General features: G+C 40.1%; 1 protein-coding gene across 1 annotated transcript; it reads right to left on the bottom strand.

The window, feature by feature from the left end:
* Positions 1 to 1,335: 1,335 nt before the first annotated feature.
* Positions 1,336 to 23,783, bottom strand: LOC140713829 (ornithine decarboxylase-like). Its single transcript, XM_073024390.1, has 9 exons — positions 23,673 to 23,783; positions 19,490 to 19,663; positions 17,374 to 17,546; positions 11,558 to 11,692; positions 11,060 to 11,141; positions 10,261 to 10,344; positions 8,135 to 8,294; positions 4,034 to 4,137; positions 1,336 to 1,554 (listed from the first exon to the last, which is right to left on the bottom strand). The coding sequence occupies exons 1-9, from the start codon at positions 23,769 to 23,771 to the stop codon at positions 1,336 to 1,338; spliced, it is 1,230 nt and encodes a 409-aa protein (XP_072880491.1). The 5' UTR covers positions 23,772 to 23,783.
* Positions 23,784 to 23,791: the final 8 nt, after the last annotated feature.

The following is a 23,791-nucleotide window of genomic DNA, read 5'->3' as shown; positions in this document are numbered from 1 at the left end:
AGGCATCCAGAGGTTGCGGTACACATTGGCGGGAATGACATAGGGAGAATGCGGGAGAAGGTCCTGTGCAGTAAGTATAGGGAGTTAGTGAAGAGGCTGAAGAGCAGGATCTCCAAGGTAGTAGTCTTTGGATTATTCCTAGTAGCACATGCTAGTCAGGGCAGGAGAAGGAAGATAGTACAGTGACTGAGTAGCTGAGGAAATGCAGCTGGGGGCAGGTTTTCAGAGTTCTGTATCATTGGGACTTCTGGGGAAGATATGACCTGTACAAAAATGACAGGTTACCTTTGAACGCTAGGGAGACTTGTGGGTGGGTTTGCTAGAGATGTTGGGGAGGGTTTAAACGAAGTTGGCAAGGGGAATGGGAACTGGAGTGATAGGGCTGAGGATGGGGCAGTTGGTATACAAGTCATTGTGTGACATGAGACTGTGAGGAAAGATAAACAGATCATAGGGCAAAATCGTAGTCAGTAGATTGAGGTGAAATGTATCATGGGGGCAAAATTGAAAAGCATGATGAACACAGAACTGAAGGTGTTATATTTGAACACAGTATATGTAATAAGGGAGATGATGTTGCAGCACAGAGAGATTGGCAGGTATAATGTTATGAGCATCACTGACTTGTGGCTGAAAGAAGATAATAGCTAACGTCAACGGATATATGTTGTATTGAAAGGACAGGCATGTAGTGGAAGGGTGTCTTTGTTGGTAAAAATGAAATGAAATCTTTAGAAAGAGGTGACAGGATTGGAAGATGTAGAATCCTTGTGGGTAGGGTTAAGAACTGACAAGGGTGAAAAGAGACTACAACCCAGGCTGAAGAGACTGTGAAGGCATTAGTAATGATCTTTCCGGAATCACTAGATCATGGAATGGTTCCAGAAGATTGGAAAATTGCAAAAGACACACTAATCTTTAAGAAGGAAAGGAGGAGGCAGATCTGTTATGTATTGGAAATCTGTCATTGTATTGGAAATTTAATGAACAACTTCTGATAAACTAAACACTAAAAGCTTATTAATTTCTAACATAATAAAAATGTGACAGAGCAGTTTAAAATTAACTTGAATAGTTCACCATTTAAATGTTGGTGGTGATTGATGAAAATTATCCTCAGCTTCTCTTAGCAACTAAAGCTCTCCTTGGACCTGCTGTTCTGTTGGATGCTCATTTTCCTTCTTTATCTTCTGGAAAATTTCCCTTTGTTTGGGAACAAAGTGACAAGTTAATTGTCATGTACAGTTGAACAGCTGCGTGCAGAGAAAGATGTGTAAAATGTGGGTTAAAATGTACCACGTTCTCAATTCTAATGGGAAGGAAATTAATTTGTTCCTACCAGGCTTCTTTGGAAACTACGTAGTTTGCAATGGCACCTTGAAAGCCATTGAACTTGTTTGAGAGAGAGACCGAATATGCTCCTCTGTTTTGAAAGAGCAGCCAATCTCCAATTTCCAGCTCGGGCAGCTCGCAGTGATCAATAACGTAGTCAAAGGAATCACAGGTTGGTCCCCAGAGTTTTGTGTTAAACAGTTGTTGGTCAAGGTTGATTTTCTGCAGGAAGTAAGTATCGGGTCAGTTTTGTTCATTTGGACTTCATTAAACCTTGTATTGTTGAGCAGCGTACAAATGTTATCCCAATGTTACTTTTATCCTTTATTGCTATCAACAAGTTTCAGCACCTGTTTTTAAAAAAAAATATTCTGCTGTCCTAATGTTCCAAAAATAACTCATCAGTGGTAGTGATGTAGAAGAGGACCATTTTAATCATTCTCTTAAAGAATTGCTTATGGGTTCCAATCCTGGACTTTCACTACTTTGTACCTATAGCCTCTTGTCTACCACCTGTTACATATTGGAAGTACTGAGGCAGATCACCCTCTACACAGTAATTAAAGATTGCCTGCCCTTCACCATGTTTGTATTGGTAAGGTCCTGGGCATGATCTTTTTTTTGGGGAAACCTCGAACACTCATGGAATTGAAATGCAACTGAAACAACCACTGTACTCAATGGTTTTGACAGTTTGCAGGCTGTCTTAAAATTGATAGTCGCAAGCATTCATTACCTGTTAAAAATTACAAGTGTAGTAACACCATATATCCATGTAAAAATAATTTTCAGAATAAAGTTTATTGCAAATGCCAAATGCAGGAGATTTAACTTGGTACAAGTTTTGTAGACACTTTCCACACCAGGAACTGAGAAACTACAGAAGATGGCATCTAGCACACTGGACTTGCCATTGCTAGATGCAAACCTACATTGTAGCTTGCACTTGGGATTTTCACAATTCCCCTCAACCCACACAATCCACCCCATCCACGGACTTAACATGAATGTTTTTAAAGAGCAAGTTAGACATGGAATAAGTAGTACTGAATTCCATATTTGTAAATTTAGTCGGCTCCATCTTGGGTACTAGCCTACAAAGTGCCCAGGGCATCTTCAAAGAGTGATGTCTCAGAAAGGCAGCTTCCATTACAGGTGGCCCCCGCTTTTCAAATGTTTGCTTTACGACAACTCGCTGTTACTAATATAACAGACTTATATTAGTACCTGTTTTCGCTAACCAAAGAGGATTTTCGCTTTTACGAGAAAAAGATGCCCGCTTTATACGTGTGATTACCCCGAGAAAGACTACAATGACCGTGAAGCCTTGTGCAGGCAGTTGTTTGTGCATGCGTGTACATGCGCACACATGTGCATACGTATGTGTGTATGTGCCAATTTTTTTTTCTCCAAATCGATTGTGGCTCGCTGCCTTCCGGAGTTTGATAAGTGAAACTACACCGTACCTACATTATTTCTACTTTATATAGGGTGTATATTTATCATATCGTTCCTGCTTTTACTGTATGTTAATGTTATTTTAGTTTTTATGTGTTATTTGCTTTGATTTGGTAGGTTAATTTTTTGGGTCTGGGAACGCTCAAAAATTTTTCCCTTATAAATTAATGGTCATTGCTTCTTCGTTTTTTGACATTTCGGATTACAAACGGTTTCATAGGAACGCTCTACCTTCGGATTGTGGGGGAAAACCTGTATTAAGGACCTCCAGTACCTAGGGCATGCCCTTCCTTCACTGTTACCATCAGGTAGGGGGTACAGACACCTGAAGACACCCACTCAGTGATTCAGGAACAGCTTCTTTCCCTCTGCCATCCGATTCCTAAATAGACATTGAACCCTTGAACACTATTTCACTTTTTAAATATATATTATTTCTGTTTTTTGCACAATTTTTAATCTATTCAATGCACATATACTGTAATTGGTTTACTTAGTTATTTTTATTATTATTATTTTTCCCTCTATTATGTATTGCATTGAACTGCTGCAAAGTTTACAAATTTCATGACATGTCAGTGATAATAAACCTGATTCTGATATTTAAAGGAAGGCTCTGCCACTCTAGGTTTTAGGTGTGCCCACTACACATGACGGTAGTACCCAGATAAAGAATTATTGCCCTGAAATATTAACTTTATTTTACTCTCCATAATTGTCAGACTTGCTGGATAACTCAAAAGCTTTGTTTCTAAGACAGATTGTTGTGAAACATTTTCCATTATACATGCATGAATAACTTCATGTGCTATCATCAACAAACATTCCCAGTTCTGATCTTAAAATGGAAGGGAAATCAACAGTTAGGTTTACCCTGGATAATGTTTTGAGGCTGTAATGTTCCTGCCTTGATGCCATTGCCTTCTGTGTCTCCAGGCCACTGAAGACCCATTCAGCCAATCTCTCTCACCTCTGGAATTAAACTTTGATCCAGGTTTGGACCTAGGCTGTAATAACATAAGGGGCCAAATAATCCCTCTGAGACCCATTCTGGCCATTATTTGACAGACCATTGGTGAGTTAAGACTGCTTGATAACTTCAACAATATGTGTCTTGATAATGAATGAAAGTAAACCAATGGGCTGGTAGTTTGCTGGAGTAGATTTGGCCTGCCTAGATGATAGGTGTGCTTACAAAAAGACTTAACAGCATTTTTCTTACATTATGTTTGTGAATCCTTACCTTAAATGCTATTGGTATTATTGGAGTGTATTCAGCTTTTAAAGACCCATGCCGACCATCATTTATATAGTACATTATGGTTTTCTTAGTCTCAGTCTCATCATCTAGAAAAGAGAATTAACACATAAGATCCATGTGCTGAATTTCAGAGATTAGCTTTGTAACATTAATGTTTAAGAAGGAAAGTAAAGGGCTTGTGCTATTTTTTAAAGCATGGCTATCCTGAACCATGAGTAGAGAAAGTATGCAGTGGAACCAGCTTTTTATGCGTTTATATCATAAGTACAGAAAATATTGCTATGTGTGGTTGCTAACTCTTTGGAGATAATCTCATATGTTAGGAAAAAACAGCTGACACAATTTTCCTGGTCACACAATTCCCAGTATGGGCTGTCAGCCAGAAGAATGGTGAAAGGCTGCAACTGGATAGCATTTGTATGTCCACTGCTTTTTTTGTTACAAGGTCTGTGGCTTCCATCGCTTATTTTCCGACCTTGGTGAGTGGAATTCACAAATGTACTTCAATCCATCATCTGAAACAATAGTGGAGGGAGATTCAGTATTTATTTAAATCCCAGCAACTGCTCACTACCCTGATTTTAACCTAATTACGGGATAATTTACAATGACCACTTACCTGGTACATCTTTGGACTGTGGGAGGAAACTCAAGAACCCAGAGAAAACCCATGCAGTCCATGGGTGGATGTACAGAAACTCCTTCTGGAAGATTGAATTCAGCACCCCGAGCTGTATCAGCGTCGTGCTGATTGCTACGCTACCATGATGCCCAATATTCTTGTAGAAAGGGGTATTAACAGTCAGTATCATGTTTATTATTACTGATATATGTTGCAAAATTTGTTGTTTTGTGGCAGCAAAACAATGCGATACTGCAAAAGGAGCAGAAATATTGAGGTAGTACTTATTCAGAAATCTGGTGGAGGGGAGGAAGCTGGTCCTAAAACATTGAGTCTTCAGGCTCCTGTTCCTCCTCTCTAATGGTAGTAATGAGAAGATATCATGTTCTGGGTGGTGGGAATTCTTAATACCAATGATGGAGCTGGCTGAGTTTGCAACCAGCTTTTTCCAATCCTGTGCATTGGTGCCTCCATACTAGATGGTGATGTAATCATTCAGAGTGCTGTCCATGGTACATCTGTAGAAATTTGCTAGAGTCTTTGGTGACATATCTTATCAAACTCGCAATAAAATATAACCGCTGGCTTGCCCTCTTCGTAAATGTAAATAAATGAGTAGTGCAAATAGAGAGGGAAAAATGTACCGAGATAGGTCTCATGGGTTCATTGTCCATTTAGAAATCAGGTGGTGGATGAGAAGAAGTTATTCCTGAAATGTTGAGTGTGTGTCTTCAGGGTCCTGTATTACCTCCTTGATAATAGCAATGAGATGAAAGCAAGTCTAAGGTAATAGGGGCCTTTAATGATGGATGTCACCTTTTTGAGGCATTGCCCTTTGAAGGTGACCTTGAATTTGGGGTAGAGGGAGCTGGTGCCCATGATGGAGCTGACTTTCTGCACCTTTTTTCTGATCCTGTTCAGTAGCCCCTCCATACCAGACAATGATGCAACCAGTTAGAATTCTCTCCATGGTACATCTGTAGAAATTTGTGAGTGTCTTTGATGATGGACCAATTCTTCTCAAACTAATGAAATATAGCTTCTTTGTAATGCATCAACATGTTGGATCCAGGATAGATCCTCAGAGCTATTGATAGCCAGTAGAGACCCACTTGAAACTGCTCACCCTTTCCACTTCTGATCCCTTGATAAGGGCTGTTTTGTATTCCCTCAACTTCCCCTTCCTGAAGTCCATAATCAATTCCTTTGTCTTACTAACATTGAGTCCAAGGTTGTTTCTGTGCCACCACTCAATCAGCTGATCTATCTCGCTATGCATCCTTGTCACAATCTGAAATTCTGCCAATGATAACTGTATTGTCAGCAATTTTAGCATTTGAGCTCTGCATGGCAACACAATCATAGGTGTAGAGAGGGTATGAAAGTAAGCTAGCCAATAATATAAAAAAATTGCAAGAAATTTTCAAATATATAAAAGTAAAAGAGAGGTGAGAGTGAATGTTGGACCACTGGAAATTAACACTGGGGAGGTAGTGATGGGGGACGAAGAAATTGCAGACAAATTTAATAAGTATTTTGCATCAGTCTTCACTGTGGAAGACACTAGCAGTATGCCAGAGTTTTGAGAGTGTCAGGAGGCCAGAAATGAGAGTAGTTGCTATTACTAAGGAGAAGGTCGGTAAGTCACCTCAACAAGATGGACTATTTCCCAGGGTTCTGAAAGAGGTAGCTGAAGAGATTGTGGAAGTATTAGTAATGATCTTTCAAGAAAAACTAGATTCTGGTGTAGGGCTCTCAGTACCAGTAACTGTGGTGTTAACTGTTCAGGCTAACAAAATGGCTTCTCTGTATTGTTATAATGAAATAGCTTTTCTGTAATGTTACCTAATGCTGTAATGGGCTGTATCTGGAATGTTTGGGTTATAACTGTAGATAAGGGGGGAACTAACCAATGGAGAATTGTTATGCTATCTTGTATCTGTGAGCTGAGTGGGAGTTTGCAGTCTTTTTCGGGAGGCGAGTGAGGAGGACGGATGTGTGAGGAATGGACAGCGGTTCCAGGGCAGAAGATACTGGACATTGGTGGTTCGGACAGTGGCCGAAGGCTCAGAAGGTCGTTGTGGATAGAACCGGAGGCGTGAGCTCCAACGTATTAAAATATTATGTGCACAGATTGATAAACTTACTGATTTGATGTCTTTAGGTTATCTGTTTCTACTAACCCATCACTGAGAAATAACTATAAAGTTGCAATTATTTACTCGCTTTTGGTGTATTGTCTGATATTTGTGTTGCGAGCATGTACTGGGAGGGGGGGCATTACACCGTATTTACACCGAAGTATTGCACTATTGGCAGGGCAATGGCAGTTCACCCTAGGCAAACGGGGGTAAATTGGGGGGCACGGATGCTACACTGGCATGGTTCCATAAGAATATAAAATTGCAAATGTTACTCCACTCTCCACTTTTTTTCCTGTGTTGTTTTCAGGTAGTTCAGTGTAGTTTTTGTACTGTTTCATGTAGCGCCATGGTCCTGAAAAACATTGTCTCATTTTTACTGTGTACTGTACCAGCAGTTATGGTTGAAATGACAATAAAAAGTGACTTGACTTGAAGGGAGGGAGGCAGAAGGAAGAAAATTGGTAGCCAGACTTCGGTCATTTGGAAGATATTGGAGTTCATTATTAAGGATGAGGTATCGGGGTACTTGGAGGCACATGATAAAATAGGTCAAAGTCAGCATTGTTTCGTTGGTATTGCCAGCAGTTTTGGGCCCCTTATCTAAGGTAAGGTGTGTTGGCATTGAAGAGGGTTCACAAGAATGATCTGGGAATGAAAAGGTTGACGTATGATGAGAGTTTGAAGGCTCTGACCTGTACTTGCTGGAGTTTAGAAGAATGAGGGGGACTTCAATGAAACCAATTGAATATTGAAAGGCCTAGGTAAAGTGGATGTAGAGAGGATATTTCCTGCAGTGTGGGAGTCTAAGACCAGGAGCGACAGAGTCAGAATAGAAAGATGTTCCTTTAGAGCAAAGATGGGAAGGATTTCCTAAGATAGGGGGTGGTGTAAATCTGCAATTCAATGCCATGTATGACTAAAAAATGCTAAGTCATTGAGTAGATTTTAAGTAGAGGTTCATAGGTTCGTGATTAGTAAGGGTGTCAAAGGTTGTGGTGAGAAGGCAGGAGAATGGTGTTGGGAGGGATAATAAATCAGCCATGATGGAATGGTGGAGCAGACTCAAGGCCAAATGGCCTAATTCTGCTCATGTGACTTTTGGTCTTAAGAAGCTGACCAGGAATTTCAGCCATCTTCATGAATCTTCACATCCTAGGTGACAATTCTTCCTTCATTTGCCTAAGGGAAACACAAAACTTCTCATGCCACATCTCCTTCTGGTGGTAAAGCACTGGAATATATCACCCATCTTTCCCTCATGCAGTATTGAGTGCAGACGATCATTGTAGCTAGTTGGTGATTTGTGGCAGAATTTACCATTGGAGTTAGTTGAATCTATAGTAATTCTTCTTCCAATGATATTCACAGCCATTGTGACTGAAGACATCACGTAATAACGGCCAGGTTCAGCAATTATTTTCACTCCACTTGCTTCAGGGAAGTGAAGATCCAATGCACGATTGATCACTGCTGCAATCTACAACATGAAAATCAATTAGATATTATTACCTGATAACCAGCATTTTATATATAGTGGATTCCAGTTAATTGAGCAGCTGCTTACTTGGGGCAATTTTTAAAGAATAAAAACTAATCGAGAAGATAGCTGAGATTTCCTTCATTTATTTGGCATACTATGCTGCTTAACTGGAACAGGAGATTTGCTGAAGTTTTTGTACTTGTGTGGCCATAGGAAATGTAATGCCCTGGTTAAGATTTTTTCTGTTATTGTGTGAGGTATTTCATTTTAGTATTCTGTAAAAGCAGTATCCCCTGCTGGTAGAATGTTTTGGTTTCAGCTAAGGATAAGGGACTATTGTTCAACTTAAGAATGTTGTGTTAGCCAATCAGGATGGTGGAATTGAGAGAGGTTCTAGAGAGAGATTTGTGATAGATAATGGTGGGGTTTGGACTTGCGGTAAAGAGATCGGGGAAGATGTGATTGCAAGGAATGCTTTGCAAGATGAAGGAGTCCAAGATGTGAAGCTCTACCGGTGATTGGTAATGAGCATTCAGCACCATGAGTAATGGTTATGCCCTGTTTTTATTGAACAGGCGAACTCCAATGGTCAGATGCAGATTTAGACTGGTTTAACTGTAATGGGCCCTTTTCTTTTTCTTTCTTTGTATAACTGTGATAAAGCTGAAATTAGTAAATATACTTTCTTTATAATTAATGTTCTGATTTATTCTGTATTTAATTTAAATACATACTCAGTTAACGGTAGTTTATCTTTTTTTAAAAAAACCACTTTCATGAAACTTTGATTAATTGGAGCAGATGCTTAACCAGGCCAAAATGTACTGGTCCTGGTGTGTCCCAATTAACTGGAATCCACTGTAGTTACGAATGAATTTGTACAGAAAGCAGACATACTGAATTTGAATCTCACCTTTTGTCATTTAATGATTGTACCCTGATAATTCTTGCATTAAAGTAGACACCTTTCAACCCATGCAACTGACTGCAATTATGCCCTATCCTCTGCCAGTTGTTCCTCAATCTCTCTACACATAGCATCCACCTGCCCACCAACAGCACCATCCTTTGGCTCTCATGCCTCTACCGACCCAGTGGGAACTCCTTTCCCAACATCTCTAACAAACCTGTCCCCAAGGATGTTTGTCAGATGTCAGAGTTCAGGTGTAACCTGCCCTTTTGAACAGATCACACCTTCCACAGAAGAGATCCCAATAATCCCCAAATGTGAAAGCCTGCCCCTTACACCAATTCTTCAGCCAGACATTTAACTGCCAGGTCGTCCTATTCATACCCTCACTGAGAGAGTAGCACAGGCAGAAATTGAGAGAGTACTACTTTGAGCTCTGCTTTTTATATCTCCTGCTTCACGTGACAAGTTCATCAGTTACTAAGATGGGCAGACCAGTGGTAGATGGAATTTAATGCTGCTAAGTGCAAGATGATGCGCTTTGGGACTCTCAGAATGATCGGTGGGGCCTTTGGAAGTTTTGAGGAACAGGGAACCTTGGTGTAGAACTGGAAGGAGCCCTTAAGGTGGTAGCGGAGGTAAATGGGGCAGTTGAAGAAGGAATACAGAGTACTTTCTTTTATTAATTATGGTATAAAATCGTACAGCTTTTTACTCTTCTGGTTGCCACACAATATGAAGACTTAGCTGAACTGGAGAGGATAATATTTACCAGGATATTACCTGGGATGGGGTGCCACAATTAGGACATGAGACCATACAGTTGAGTTTCATTGACTTATTCACTTTATTACATCAAAGGATTTAAAGAGCAAACATATAATTTAACACAGTGATACTGTTACTCCTGAAAAGTAATTAGAAACCTGTCTGCTGCTTTTTCAGCTCTGAAAACTCTCAAGCCCATATTTTATATGTAAAATGCATACAGTAGGTATACCTATTTGAATATCAATTGTTCCTCAAATGTTACTTTAATGCATAACATGTTACCTCCTCAAATGTAATCTTGTCATCCTCAGAGCCAGGAAAACCACCACCAATATCGAGCAAGTTCATATGAAATCCAAGGCTCATCTGGAGAAGATATGTAAAAGATCCAATATTTGTTGTCTCATTACCAGCAAGCACTTTCCATGCAAACCTTATCACTTTCTGTTACTGTCATGACAATTCATACAAAAGCATCACTGACACCAAAGGACATCCCAAACTTTAGGTTTTAGTTTGTCACTACTGCACCATTAATCAGATTCAAATAGGCCCAAACATACTTTTATCCATAGATGCTGCCTAGTCTGCTGAGTTACTGCAGAATTTCGTGTTTTGTTCTTAGCTGTCTCAATATGCCTAAAAGAAACTGTTATCATTGCCTTTTATTCTAATGGGAACATACAAACTCTGTACTCTCAGTATTTCATCTCGGAAGGCCTCCCAACCATCCTAATGCTTTACCAAACATCCCTTTGGCAAAAATAATCTCTCAATCCACACCTGCCTGTTTTTCCTTTTTGATACCATCAAAAATGGTCTTCCTCCAATTTCAAATCTCAACCAGAGGACCAGTTCTACCCTTCTGTATAGCTATCTTGAAACTAATCTAATTATGTTTACTAGATCAAAAGTGTTCCCCTACACACACTTCTGTCACCTGCCCTTTCTCATTCCCAAATAGGAGATTGTGTAACTCATACTGTAATTAACTCATCGTACTTGAAACTTTCATTGTTATGGCTGCTGCATTTCTGAAAATTTCTATTATGCAATATATAAAACTTCAAAAGAAACATACCCCAATATCAAAAACCATGCGTGAATCTGCTATGGCTTCAGCAAATACCTCTGGTTCACTACAGCCACTTCCAACATGAAAGCTGGTTAAAGAAGAGTCATTAGATTAGAATTCAACTGATATTTTTAAGAATATTTAAGGAATATTAATTTATTTTATCCACTGCTTCAGTACTTTGTCAAAACTCAAAGCATTGTTCATCAAATTTCTAATACAGGGAATGATGATGCAAAAAACGATTTGGATTTCTGGGCATAGGCCAGCTAAAAGTACTTTTCAAAATTTATATTTTTTGTGTTTACACTCCAAGTAATAATGTAATTTACATTGAAAAAATTTTAATTACACAACATGTTCACTTTGGAACTGCCGTGATTCCCTTGCACGTGTTGTTCCCTTTGCCATGGTCACAAATAGTGACACTGCCTTGACATGTTTGTAAATAAGCTATTGAATAAAAGTCGCAAATTGTTTTTCAGTTAGTAAAATTTTTTTTACCTTACACCAATGATATCCACACACAAAGCCTTTGCACATTCCATCAGCTGTCTGCACTCTTTTAAAGTTGCTCCAAACTTCACACTTAAGGGAATGAAGGACCCAGAATCATTTACAGCAATGCGAAGAACCATTCTGTGAAGATAGCAACATTAAGAAGACAGGTGTGACTGCTGCAAAGTCAGAAGGAGTATACCATTTTAGTTCTTTCAGTAGACAATTAGAAGTTAGCGTTGAGGAGCTAGCAATGGAAAGGGTGAGCAGTTTCAAATCTCAGGATCTCTGGGACCAAACATATTAATACAATCACGAAGAAGGCACATCACCAAAGAATCTGGCAAACTCCGACAAATGCACTTTGGAGAGCATTATGACTGGTTGCATCAACATCTGGTATAGAGTCTCCAATGCACAGATTCGCAAGAGTTCAGTTAGTTATAGACTCAGCGAATTCCATCACGGTACAAGATTCCCCATCATCAAAGGCATCTTCAAAAGGTGGAGGCTTAAGAAGGTGTGTAAGATTGAAGGCCCTCACCATCTGGGACAGGCTCTATTCTCATTACTACTATCAGGGAGGAGGTACTGTAGCCTGAAGACTCACTGAATATTGTAAGAATAGCTTCTCTGCTATCGGATTTCTGAAGGGTCCATAAACACAACCTCACTGTTGCTCTTTTACACTCTTCAGTTATCTGTTTGTTTGTTTATTTAATATTGTAATTTATATTTTTTCATGTCTTGTACCATACTGCTGCAACAAAACCATATATTTAATTACATATATATGTCAGTGATAATAAAGTTGATTCTGTTTCTCAGATTTTGTTTTTGGCTTCTCCCAATATTATCCTTCTGGAAATAACTGTGCAGATACTCTGCTGCTCTGGGATTGCCAGTTGCTTGCACACTGTACCATGTTGTTTCTGTTACTCCAGTGTGCAGTTTTCGACTGAGAAACCCTATTGCAATACCTGAGCTCCTCCAAAGGAAAGTGGCTAGATTCAGTGGCAGAATACAGTTAGCAGCCACTGAGGTCCTGCTCGCCACCCCCAACCCACTCCCCATACCCTATCCCAAGGCAAACCGGGCTTCTAACTCGCTTTGTTGACATTCAAAAAACAATTTTAAAAAATCACTTGCCTTCTTTTAACAAAATAGGTAAATTAAACATGCCTGAAACAGCAATGAATAAAAATAGGTAAATAAAAATGCCCGAAACGTTGACAGCACTTCTCCCTATAGATGCTGCCTGGCCTGCTGTGTTCCACCAGCATTTTGTGTGTGTTGTTGTTCCAAGATCTATCTAACCCCTCCCACTTAGCTGTCCATTTTCTTTCGTCCATCTGAGTGTCTTAATGTATCTGCCTCCACCAACATCCCTGCCAGTGCTTTCTCTAAAAAAAAACTACTCCTAACATATCCCTACATTTTCCTTTAAACTTCTTAAAGTTATGCCACCTTCATGGGGAAAAAGACTGGCTGTCTAATACAGTATACCTATGCCTCTCATCTTGCACACCTTTATCAAGTTTCTTCTCATCCTTCTCTTCAACGAGAAATGCCTTAGCTCACTTAACCTATCTTTATTAGACATGTTTTCTCATCTAGGCAGCATCCTAAAAAATCTCCTCTGAACCCTCTCTAAAGCTTCCTCCTCTTAGTGTGGTGTATTCAGAGTTTTATAGTCAAGTTTATTGTCATTTAACTATATATGTATATAACCGTATTATATATATATAGATATATATGTGTGTGTGTGTGTATCTCTCTCTCTCTCTCTCTCTCTCTCTCTCTCTCTCGAACCAGGCTGTAAAGCTCATAGTACACATAACACTCGATAACTTATGAAAGTAAGGATAAACTTTACAGATGAATCACACAGAAAAAACTAAAGTGTATTAATATTAAATATTGTAAGGTACAGAACAGATTAACCAATGACAGTTCAAATATGATGCAGCAGGGAGTTCAGAAGCCTAATGACCTGGCGGAAGAAAGTGCTTTTTATCCTGACCATTCTTGTTTTTATGCATTATGGTCTCCTGTCTAATGGTAGAAAGTCAAAGAGGATGCTGGATGGATGGGTGGGATCCTTAATAATACGAAGGGCCCTGTGTATGCAGCACTCTCGTTAACTGTCCCAGATGGATAGTAGGGAGACTCCTATGATCCTTTCAGCTGTTCTCACAGTCCTTCGTAGAAATTTCTGGTCTGATGTGTAACTGTTCCCATGCCAGATGGAGATGCAACTTGTCAGGACACTCAGTGGTGGTCCTGTTCCCTAGCCTGACTCAATCATATTAGGAAGTGGAGGTGCTGCTGTGCTGCCTGGTTCAGGGAGGTGATATTAAGGGACCAGGTGAGGTCATCCAAGATGTTAACTCCCAGGAACCTGGTGCACTTAACTCTCTCTCTGGAGGAGCCATGTGTTTGCAGAGGGGGGTGGTTCGTCTGCACCTTCCTGAAGACCACAGTGATTTCCTTTGTCTTGTCCTTGTTCAGGCTTAGATTGTTCTTCTCACACCAATCCACCAGGCACTTCACTTCCTCTCTATGCTCCGTCTTGTCATTGTTCTTGATAGGGCCAATCACTGTTTTTATCATCCACAAACTTGACATGGTTTGAGCTGGATCCTGCGACACAGTCAGGCATCAAAAATGTGAACAGCAGCTGGCTGAGGACACAGCCTTGGGGAATGCCAATACTCAGCGTAATGGTTTGAGAGATGATGCTGCCTACGTGGACTAACTGTGACCTTATTGTTAAGAATTCTGTCCAGTATCCAATTACAGAAGCAACAATTAGTTTGTGGCTCTTGAACTTAATCCTCTGACTAATGAAGGCCAGCGCACCAAATGTGCTTTGAACCACCCTATCAATTTGTGCTGCACCTTTGGGGGATCGATGGACATGAACCCTCATGATCTTTCTGTTTCTGCACACTTAAGAATCCTCCCATTAACCCTGTATTCTGCATTCAAGTTAAACCTTCATGCTTTTCTGGGTTGAACTCCATCTACCACTTCTCATCCCAGGTCTGCACCCTATTAATGTCCCATTGTAACCTCTCACAACTTTACACTATCCACAATTCCAACCTTCATATTATCTACAAACTTGCTAACTCACCTACTTCCACGTCCAACTCACTTTCTTAATAAGAGATTACTGAATTTTCACTCCTATAGTCAAACTACTAGTCTGCATTTCTTGAACACCTTTCTTTTCCTTTCTAAACTGCAATTAATGTGCTACATCATGACCTGTGAAAACTGATCTACAATCTAGTCTATTTTGTAACATGACACCCGGTGCATCCACTATTTCCACAGTCAGGTTCCTTTAAAATTATCAGGATGTATCAACTTTTAGTCCAATTAATTATAATAGAACACAAAACATTACTGCACAATGCAGGCCCTTTGGCTGGTGATGTTGTGCTAACCTTTTAACTTATTCTATTATCAATTTAATCCTTCCCTCCATTTTTCTTTCATCCATGTGCCTATCTAAGAGTCTCTGAAACAGCCTCACTAACACAACATCACAATTCCTACATGCAGTGCCCTGGCTGATGAAGGCCAGTGTTCTATACGCTGTCTTCACCAACAAGTTTACCTGTGATACCACTTTCAGGCCACTATGTGTTCAGTCACTAATGCAAAAATGTACTTTACCTGCAGTAGCAAAATGACATTTTTATCTGTAACAAAATGGAATTTGTATTCAACCAGAGTGCTTTGTTAATAGTGTTCATAAAACATTATGCCTATGGAACCAGAGTCCTTGACGAACTGCAGACCAGCAGATGCATAACTGGAAGGATACCACCTATTCTGAATAATCAGAAGGACAGAATTCACACTTTTATTGAACTGGGGTGTAGGTAGCTGCACTTGCGTATGAAGATGTGACTATGCAGTCCTTGTTTTGGAGGCTATCACCCGACACTTGTGCGGTGATGATGGTCTTCCTTTGTTGCAAGTAAAATAAATGTGCTTTTGATTGGTCCACTCTGTTGTTTGTTGTAGGACTTTTTTTTTAAAAAAAGGTGCTCAACACCATGTTCCTCAATTCTTTTCAGCCCCCTACCATTCACTGAAAATCCTAACCTGGTTTGATTTCTCAACATACAAGCACTGCAATAAGGTTAACAAAACCGTATTAACAAAGACAACCAAGGACTGTAGTACTTTCTGCTATTCTCTATCCACTGTGAATGCTCTTGAGTTACAATTAATGTCCCTCACTAAAAAAAACACACTGTTAAGCTCAAGGATGGGTGCTTAGTTCACTGTTCTACACACTCTACACTCATGACTGGTTAGATACAACTGAAACACCATCTGAAAATTTGCTGATGATACAACTTGATGTAATTTTAGAATGTGATGAGAGGACATACAGGAGTGAGATAGATCAGCTGGAGCGGTGTCACAACAACAATCTTGCACTCAACATCAGTAAGATCAAAGAATTGATGTAGACTTTAAAAAGGAAGGATCAGCAGTGGAAAGGGTGAGCAGTTTCAAGTTCCTGGGTGTCAACATCTCTGAGAATCTACCCTGGGCCCAACATATTGATGCATTTACAAGGAAGGCACGACAGCGGCTATATTTCATTTGGAGTTTGAGGAGACTTGTTATGTCACCACAAAGACTTTCAAATTTCTACAGATGTACTGTGGAGATTGTTCTAACTGGATGCATCACCATTTCGTATGGAGGGGCCACTGGAAAGGATCGGAAAAAGCTGCAGTAAGTTGCAAATTCAGCCAGCTCCATCATGGGCACTAGCCTCCCCTGCATTGAGGACATCTTCAAAACACGGTGCCTCAAAAAGGCGGCATCCATCTTAATAATGCCCATCACCCAGGACATGCTGCCACAAAACAACAAGTTTCATGACATATGCCAGTGATGTATTATGATTCATAAGACAAAATGATAATCTGGGGAACACAACATTAGTTCCATCTTTCAGAAAAAGGGTGTGAGGAAACTAGTAGAAAAATACCACAATTCTTCTATTTACAACAGCAACCAGAAGGTGAAATAACATTGTATTGTTAACAAAGCTAACATCACACTACAACAACTAATTAAAAATGTACATCATCATTTGCAGAAATTATCAGGTTTCACCAAGGATTAAAGGACAGATGAAAAGCAGTGTAGCAAAGGGGTGTGGTAAAAAAAATTCTAGATAATGGAGTGAAGATTTTTGAGAGGCAAGAAATTCTGCAGATCTCAGAAATCTTGAGCAACACACAAAATGATGTTGGAACTCAGTGAGGCAGCATCTATGAAGGGAAATATGGAAGGAAGGAATCAGACATAGACTGAAATGAAAGGTTTCACCAGGGTTTGATGAAAAGCAGTATAGCAAGGTAGTTTGGTTAATGGAGTGAGGATTTTTGAATCAGAAGATATTCTGCAGATCCCAGAAATCTTGAGCAACATTCAAAATGCTGGAGGAACTCAACAAGTCAGGCTGCATCAATGGAGGGGAATAAATAGTCGATTGTTTGGGCCGAGACCCTTCATCAGTCCTGGAAAGAAAAGGGGTACAAGCCAGAATATTTCTACCATGAATGCTGGAGTTTTAGTGGGATCCGTACACAGGAGATAGTGTTGTAGAACAGAGAAATATGTAGAACTAGATGAAGGCCAGCACTATGGAAGGACATATGAAAAGTGAACAACAATTCAGACTGGTGTCTACAGAGAATATCAAAAGTAGATGCATATTGTCTACATTTCAGTTGAAATTATCAGCTGATTCAGACGAAAGAGAGATCATTGTCATTTACTTAGCAGTGGGATGGATCCGTGAAACTTTGAAAAGTTCATCTTTGTTATCGAATGTCATCATCTGAATCCCATTGTTGGCAGCAAATGTAATATGAGAGCTCTCCTTGCAGGGGTGTGCATAAATGATTCTCTCTGGGGGAACCCCAAAATCTTGTACCATTGCAATTTCATTCTGTTGGGACAGAAGGAGAGTTACCTTTAATATTTTTTTTTCTGAGTTCATTGATTGGTAATTTGTCACATATACTGAAGTACAGTGGAAAACTTTGTCTTGCATACTGTCCATAATTCATTAATTTCATTCTGACAATGCATTGAAGTGTTAGAAGGGTAACAACAGAATGCAGAGAAACACAGAAAATACAGTGACAGTAACATGCATGTAGACAGTGAAGTACAAGGCAATAGATTGTGAGGTCTAGAGTCCATCTCATCTTGGTGGGATATAAGGGTGGTGGGTCAGGGGACTACGTAGGGTGAACCAGGGACAGAGATAGGCAGAACAAAGGGGCAACTAACCTATGAGGGCAGAACAGGAATCAGCTGCAAAGTAGGGAGAACAAAATCATTTTGGCACTGGGCCACAAAACATGGGATAGCATGGTAGCGTAGTGGTTAGCATAACGTTCAATTCCTGCCAATGTCAATAAGGAGCTTATACATTCTACCTGTGACTATGTGGGTTTCCTCCAGGAACTCCAGTTTTCTCCCACATTCCAAAGACATATGGGTTAGGGTTATAAGATGTGGGCCTGCTATATTGCTGCTGGAAGCATGGTGACACTTGTGGGCTGCCCAGCACATCCTGAAGCTGTTGGTTGTTAATGCAAACAACACAGTTCACTGTATGTTTTGAAGTACAGTACTGTGCAAATGTCTTGGGCACATAGATATAGCTAGGATGCCTAAGACTTTTGCACAGTACTGTGGAAATTTTATGTATTGCACTGTACTGCTGCCATTTTTTTAAAAATCATGACGTTTGGGTGATGATAATCCTGATTGTGATATGGGTTTCAATTGTGGATTGAGAGTGGGAAGGGGGCAGGGAGAGTGGAATCATAGTTAGGAGAAGGGGAAGGGAGAGGGGAGGGTGTGGGAAGCACTGGAGAGACATTCTGTAATGATCAATAATCCAATTGCGTAGAATCAGATGTCTCAGGACTAGTCTGTCTGCACCCGCACTACCTTCGTCCCCAGCACGTCTTCTCTGCCACATGTTCGTGCACCTCCACCTTCGCCATTCCCAATATTCTTTGCTCCAGCCAGATTTACAAACTTGCTCTCTGCTCCACATTGGCAGATACCATACTGACTATATATATATATGTGCAATATACTGTATATATGATTAATAAATCTAATCTTTAATGTTAAATGTGAAGGAATGCATGGAGACGAGGACAGCACCGTCATGTAGGGTGAGCTATGAAATGGTTCAAAAGAAAGGACGAAGCGAGAGCAAACCAGCTGTGGGGGAACAGAGGCAATGAGAAGCACGGAGAAGTGCAGAGGCGGCAGGACAACACTGAGTAGATCTGGCAAATGGGTCATGACATGTAATAGGAATACAGAGGAAACGGCACCAACAATCATTCCACGGCCAAAGTCATTTAAATCACATTTCTTCCCATTCTGATGTTTGGTCTGAAAAAAAACTGAACCTCTTGACCAGGTCTGCATGTTTTCATGAATTGAGTTGCTGCCACATGATTCTCTGATTAGATATTTGCATTAATGAGCAGGTGTATCTAATAAAATGGCCACTGAGTGTATAGTGAGGCGTTGAATTGACTTTATTACTTACATCCTTCATATACATAAAGAGTAAAAATCTTTACATTACGTCTTCGTTTAAATGTGCAACGTGCAATTATAGTAATTTATAATCAATTTTATGTACAACAGGATAGTCAATATAACAAATACAGTTGCATCAGCATTAATTAAGCAGCCTGCTAGCCTGGTGGAAGAAGCTGTCCCATAGCCTGTTGGTCCTGACTTTTATGCTGTGGTACCATTTCCTGCAAAGTTTGGGAGATTTTCCATTGTTGCATACATTAACACATTTTAATATTTGAAGAGCATCAGTGAGCTCATTATTCCAAATCCTACCTTACTGGCACAGTCAAAGCTGATCCCTAATTGAGCAAGGGTCCAAACTATTGGTTTGCTATCATTGCATTTCACAGCGTAGAAAGGTTTCACTCGAGGCAATGTCATCTTCCACTGATGGTGTTTCTTTATGACTTCACCCAAGTCGGCAACGTAAAAAGCATCTGTGTTATCCTGCAACACAAGGCATGGTGATCATACTGACTGTCATTATCCACTAATTTAACATTATTAGATTCCTTCAATTAGCCTTCTCTGCTAAATTCAATAAATTGAGCAAAACATTGGAATGCTGTGCTGTTCATGTGTTTCGTAAAATACATAGAAAGATTTGTCAGTGCTGCTCCGGGGGGGTTGGTGTTTGAACAAGAGTTGTAGGACATGGCAGATCGTGGGGTAGTTGTGGGAAAAGACGTTATTAAGACCACGTACAAAGGCAGGAATCAAAAGCATGGTGGCAATAATGTTCTTAGTTATGTCTATTTCAATGCACGGAGTATTGTAGGTAAGGCAGATGAGTTTACAGCATGGATAAGCAGATGGAATTATGACACTGAAGTCAATAATGACTAGTGTAGAATGATGAACACTGATTAATAATGTGACCACTAAACACTACAGTACAGTTTGAGAATGAGAATAATTTTAATCAGCCAAGACATTTGCCTTTATAATTAAATGCGAGGGTGGGGTGGGAATGTCAAGTTTTTGACGTGATAATAGCACAGGTAACAGCTGCCAATAAGGTGAGCACTGAGCTGTGGGATGTGGATCGGTTGGTCTTTACTTCAAAAACTAGTAACCAGATTTATGTAGTAAGCACAAGGCCATGTGGATCTAATTTGTAATTTTAAAATAATCGTAGTTGATCGTCATTGATAGGGTAGTAAAGAAATCATATGGCAATGTAGTCTTTGTTAACAGAGGCATTGAATTCAAGAGTCAGGAAGTTATGTTGGATCTTTATAAAACTCTGGTTAGCCCGCATCTGAAATACTGCCTTTAATTCTGGTTGTCCATTACAGGAAGGATGTGGAGACTCTGGAGAGGTTTATCAGGACGTTGCCTATGCTATGAAGAGGGATTTGGCAAACTGGAATAGCAGAAGCTGAGGGGAGACCTGATAGAAAGTTATAAGATTATGAAGGGCGTAGATAGACAGCCTATATCCTATTCACCAAGGTCAAAAGGTTTAATTTTAGAGGGTATATATTAAAGGTAAGAGGCAGCAAGTTTAAAGGAGAGGAGCAGGGCAAATTTTTTTTAACGCAAACTGGGAGTTACTTAGAGAGTGCTGCCAAGCTTGGTTGTGGAAACAAATATGATGGGAGTATTTAAGAAGCTCTCAGAGAGGCACATGCATGTACAGAGAATGGAGAGATGTGGATTTGTGTAGGTAGGAAGGACTAGTTTAGTGGGCTTTTAATTATTGACAGAATTAGTTCGGCACAACATTGTCCTGTTCCTGTGCCATCCTGTTCTATGTTCTATTGGGTTTACTGTGGGTAGGTACAAGGTATATCATAGATATGATGGGCTGAAGGGCCTATTTCTGTGCTGTGTGATGCTCTCTGATTTTCACACAGAAACCACATTAGATTTCACCATTCATTCAATATGCCATAATTAAATATCAGAATAAAGTTGTTTGGTTGCTCAAGGTAACAGAAGTGATGATGGCATTTGACATCATTTATATGATGCCAGTCATTTTTCCCAATGGAAGATTCAATTTATTGGTGATAACTACACTTATTTGTGAGGAAATAAATGTAGAAACTAACCCAAAGCATGTAAAAATGTTGTAACCAACATTTTATTTGTGCCCCCTCTAAATCCATAATTGAACAGGCAGTTTGCACGAGTTTGGACTAATGAATTTTTATTTCTCATTGACCGGTTCCTGTTCTGACAAATGATGTAATGATCAGCATCTTGAATTACCACTTGCTTTCTGTGAAAGATCTATTACATTTTTAACTGAAGCTGTAGTTTATACCTGAATGGTAAAGATTGATCTGAGGTGTTCTTCTTGATGCTTTCTCCATCTGTTCTAGACAGAGGAACCTATTTTTCTAAGCAGTACTTAAAAGACATTTGTATTTATTTCCCTTCCATTTACCACTTCACTCTGATTACTTTGATTCAGGATTCAAGTTTATTTGTCATGTGTACATGGAAACGTACAGTGAAATGTATCACTTGTGGTAACAATCAAATCACCACAGGATGTGCTGAGGGCAGCCCACAAGTGTCAGCACACATTTCGACGTCAGCATAGCATACCCACAATGATCTGCAGAACAACACAGAACACTAGCTATGAAGCAACAAGCACAAGGCATGCACACACACATTCCTTTAACCTCCAGCAGATACAGACTCTGGTCTGCAGATACTGGGCTTCACCCTCTCAGGCAGCATTGTAGAGATTCAGATTTGTCTCCAGCCAACAGGCCTTGATTTCTAGACTTCTGATTAAACTCTTGGGCCTCAAGGCTTGATGCTCGGCATTGATCCCAGGACATGCTGATCGCCGAACACCAGGCATCAAGCTCCAGACTCATTGATGACAGGACCTGAATACTAGACCTCGAAATCTGGTCTCACTAATTTGCAAAATAAGTGGATCATTGGAACTCATTGTTCCTGCCCGCAAGGAACTCCAACTCCGGAACCCGCCAATAACTTGCTGCTGACAGGTGGGGGGTTTCATCCATTTTCTGCCACTATGGCTTCTGACAACAGTTGTCCCACGTCTGTGGCACTGGTCTTCAAATGTGGAGTGGAGACTTAGACTCCAGCCTGACCTCTGATACCCACACATTCCTGGTCCTAATCTGTAACCTGACCCCTAACTCCACTATCTGTCCTCAAAACCAGTCTTACAAACCTAAAAACAATTAAAAATTGAACATTTAAACAATTAAAAAAGTGCACCTGCTGCCCATTGAAAGTGTAGGTTTTAACACTGCATTGCCCATACACTAATCATTTGTAGAGGGCATGCTTAATTAGAGAAACTGACATGCAATCCTCAATTGAAATAGCATTGGAGCCTTACTCTTCCATAGGATCCTGACTGGCATGTAGCAAGATAGCTCCCAACTGTTCCTGCAGGAAGCCTTTGCTACTCATTTTGAAATTCAGACCCATGGAAAAAATCCAAGAAGGCAATGAGGAGAGTTGGGTTCCAGTTCAGATATGTTCCCATTATCACCAAGTTACTGGAGTTAAAATCACTGACACAAGTGACACAAGAGAGACTGTAGATGCTGGAAATCTGCAGCAATGTATGCAAAATTCAGGGAGAACTCAGCAGATCAGGCAACATCTATGGAGTCTGATGAAGGGTCTCAGCTTGAAATGTTGATTGTTCATTTGCCTCAATAGAGGCTGCCTGATTTGCTGACTTTTTCCAGCATTTTGTCTGTGTTGCTTCATACAAAGTAATAGTTTTATTTGCAGATACAGTACTGTGCAAAACTCTTAGGCACCTACTGTACATATAGCAAGGCATTTGCAAAGTACTCTCTTTGTCAACGTGGAGCGGAGAGCAAGTTTGTAAATCTGGTGAGAGAAAAGAGTGTTGGGAGTGACGAGGGTGGAGTGCCGTGAGAGATGTGTGGAGGTGCAGAGAAGGAGTGCTAGGGGCGGTGGTGACGCAGGTGCGACACGCCCAGCCCTGAGACACTAGGCAAGGTCATTTGATTCCAAACAAGTGGTTTATTGATCATTACTCTGGTGTTTACTCTCTGGTGCTTCCTGCTCCCTCCCCCTTCCCTTCCTGTTTTCCCAACCATAATTCCCCTCTCCTTGCCCTCTTTCCACTCTCTGTCCACAATAGAGACCCATATATAGGAGCCTAAGACTCTTGTATAGTACTGTATGTTGATGTTCTGATAAATGGATCATAGTATCAGTGAATGCCAGAAATATTTAATTTGATATTAATGAGCTCAGTCACTTTGTCACAGAAGATAATTTACTTTTATGTTACTAGCATTCCTTGAGGATTATTGTAACTTCAGGCATTTGATATGTAATTCTTTTTTTGAATATATTGTCAAGATTAATAGTGGCAGAACTTGTTATCCTTGAATAAGCAAAAGAATGACATGTACCTTCTGATTATGGCGTAATCTGAAATTTACTACCGGCATAACATCATGTCAATACTCACTGTGAGCTTTTTCTCATTGATCTTCTGGCCAATGACATCCATGGCCATGACCCCTTCCTCCAAAATGACAAAGTTGGTCTCATTAACACAGCCTTCCATTTTCAGTGTTTGCAGGAGGC

This window comes from Hemitrygon akajei, chromosome 20 (assembly GCF_048418815.1).
Source record: "Hemitrygon akajei chromosome 20, sHemAka1.3, whole genome shotgun sequence".
Classification (NCBI taxonomy): Eukaryota; Metazoa; Chordata; class Chondrichthyes; order Myliobatiformes; family Dasyatidae; genus Hemitrygon; species Hemitrygon akajei.
Note: the sequence above shows the minus strand (reverse complement) of the source record. Positions and strands in the feature narration are given on the sequence as shown.

Bases quoted from the DNA above. Each gene is read 5' to 3' on its own strand.
- LOC140713829 (XM_073024390.1), bottom strand. From the start codon at position 23,771: ATGGAAGGCTGTGTTAATGAGACCAACTTTGTCATTTTGGAGGAAGGG. The intron at 19,664-23,672 runs GTGAGTATTGAC...CTTGTGTTGCAG, and splicing joins TCAATGAGAAAAAGCTCACA to GATAACACAGATGCTTTTTA. The intron at 8,295-10,260 runs GTAACATGTTAT...TTCATGTTGTAG, and splicing joins ACAAGATTACATTTGAGGAG to ATTGCAGCAGTGATCAATCG.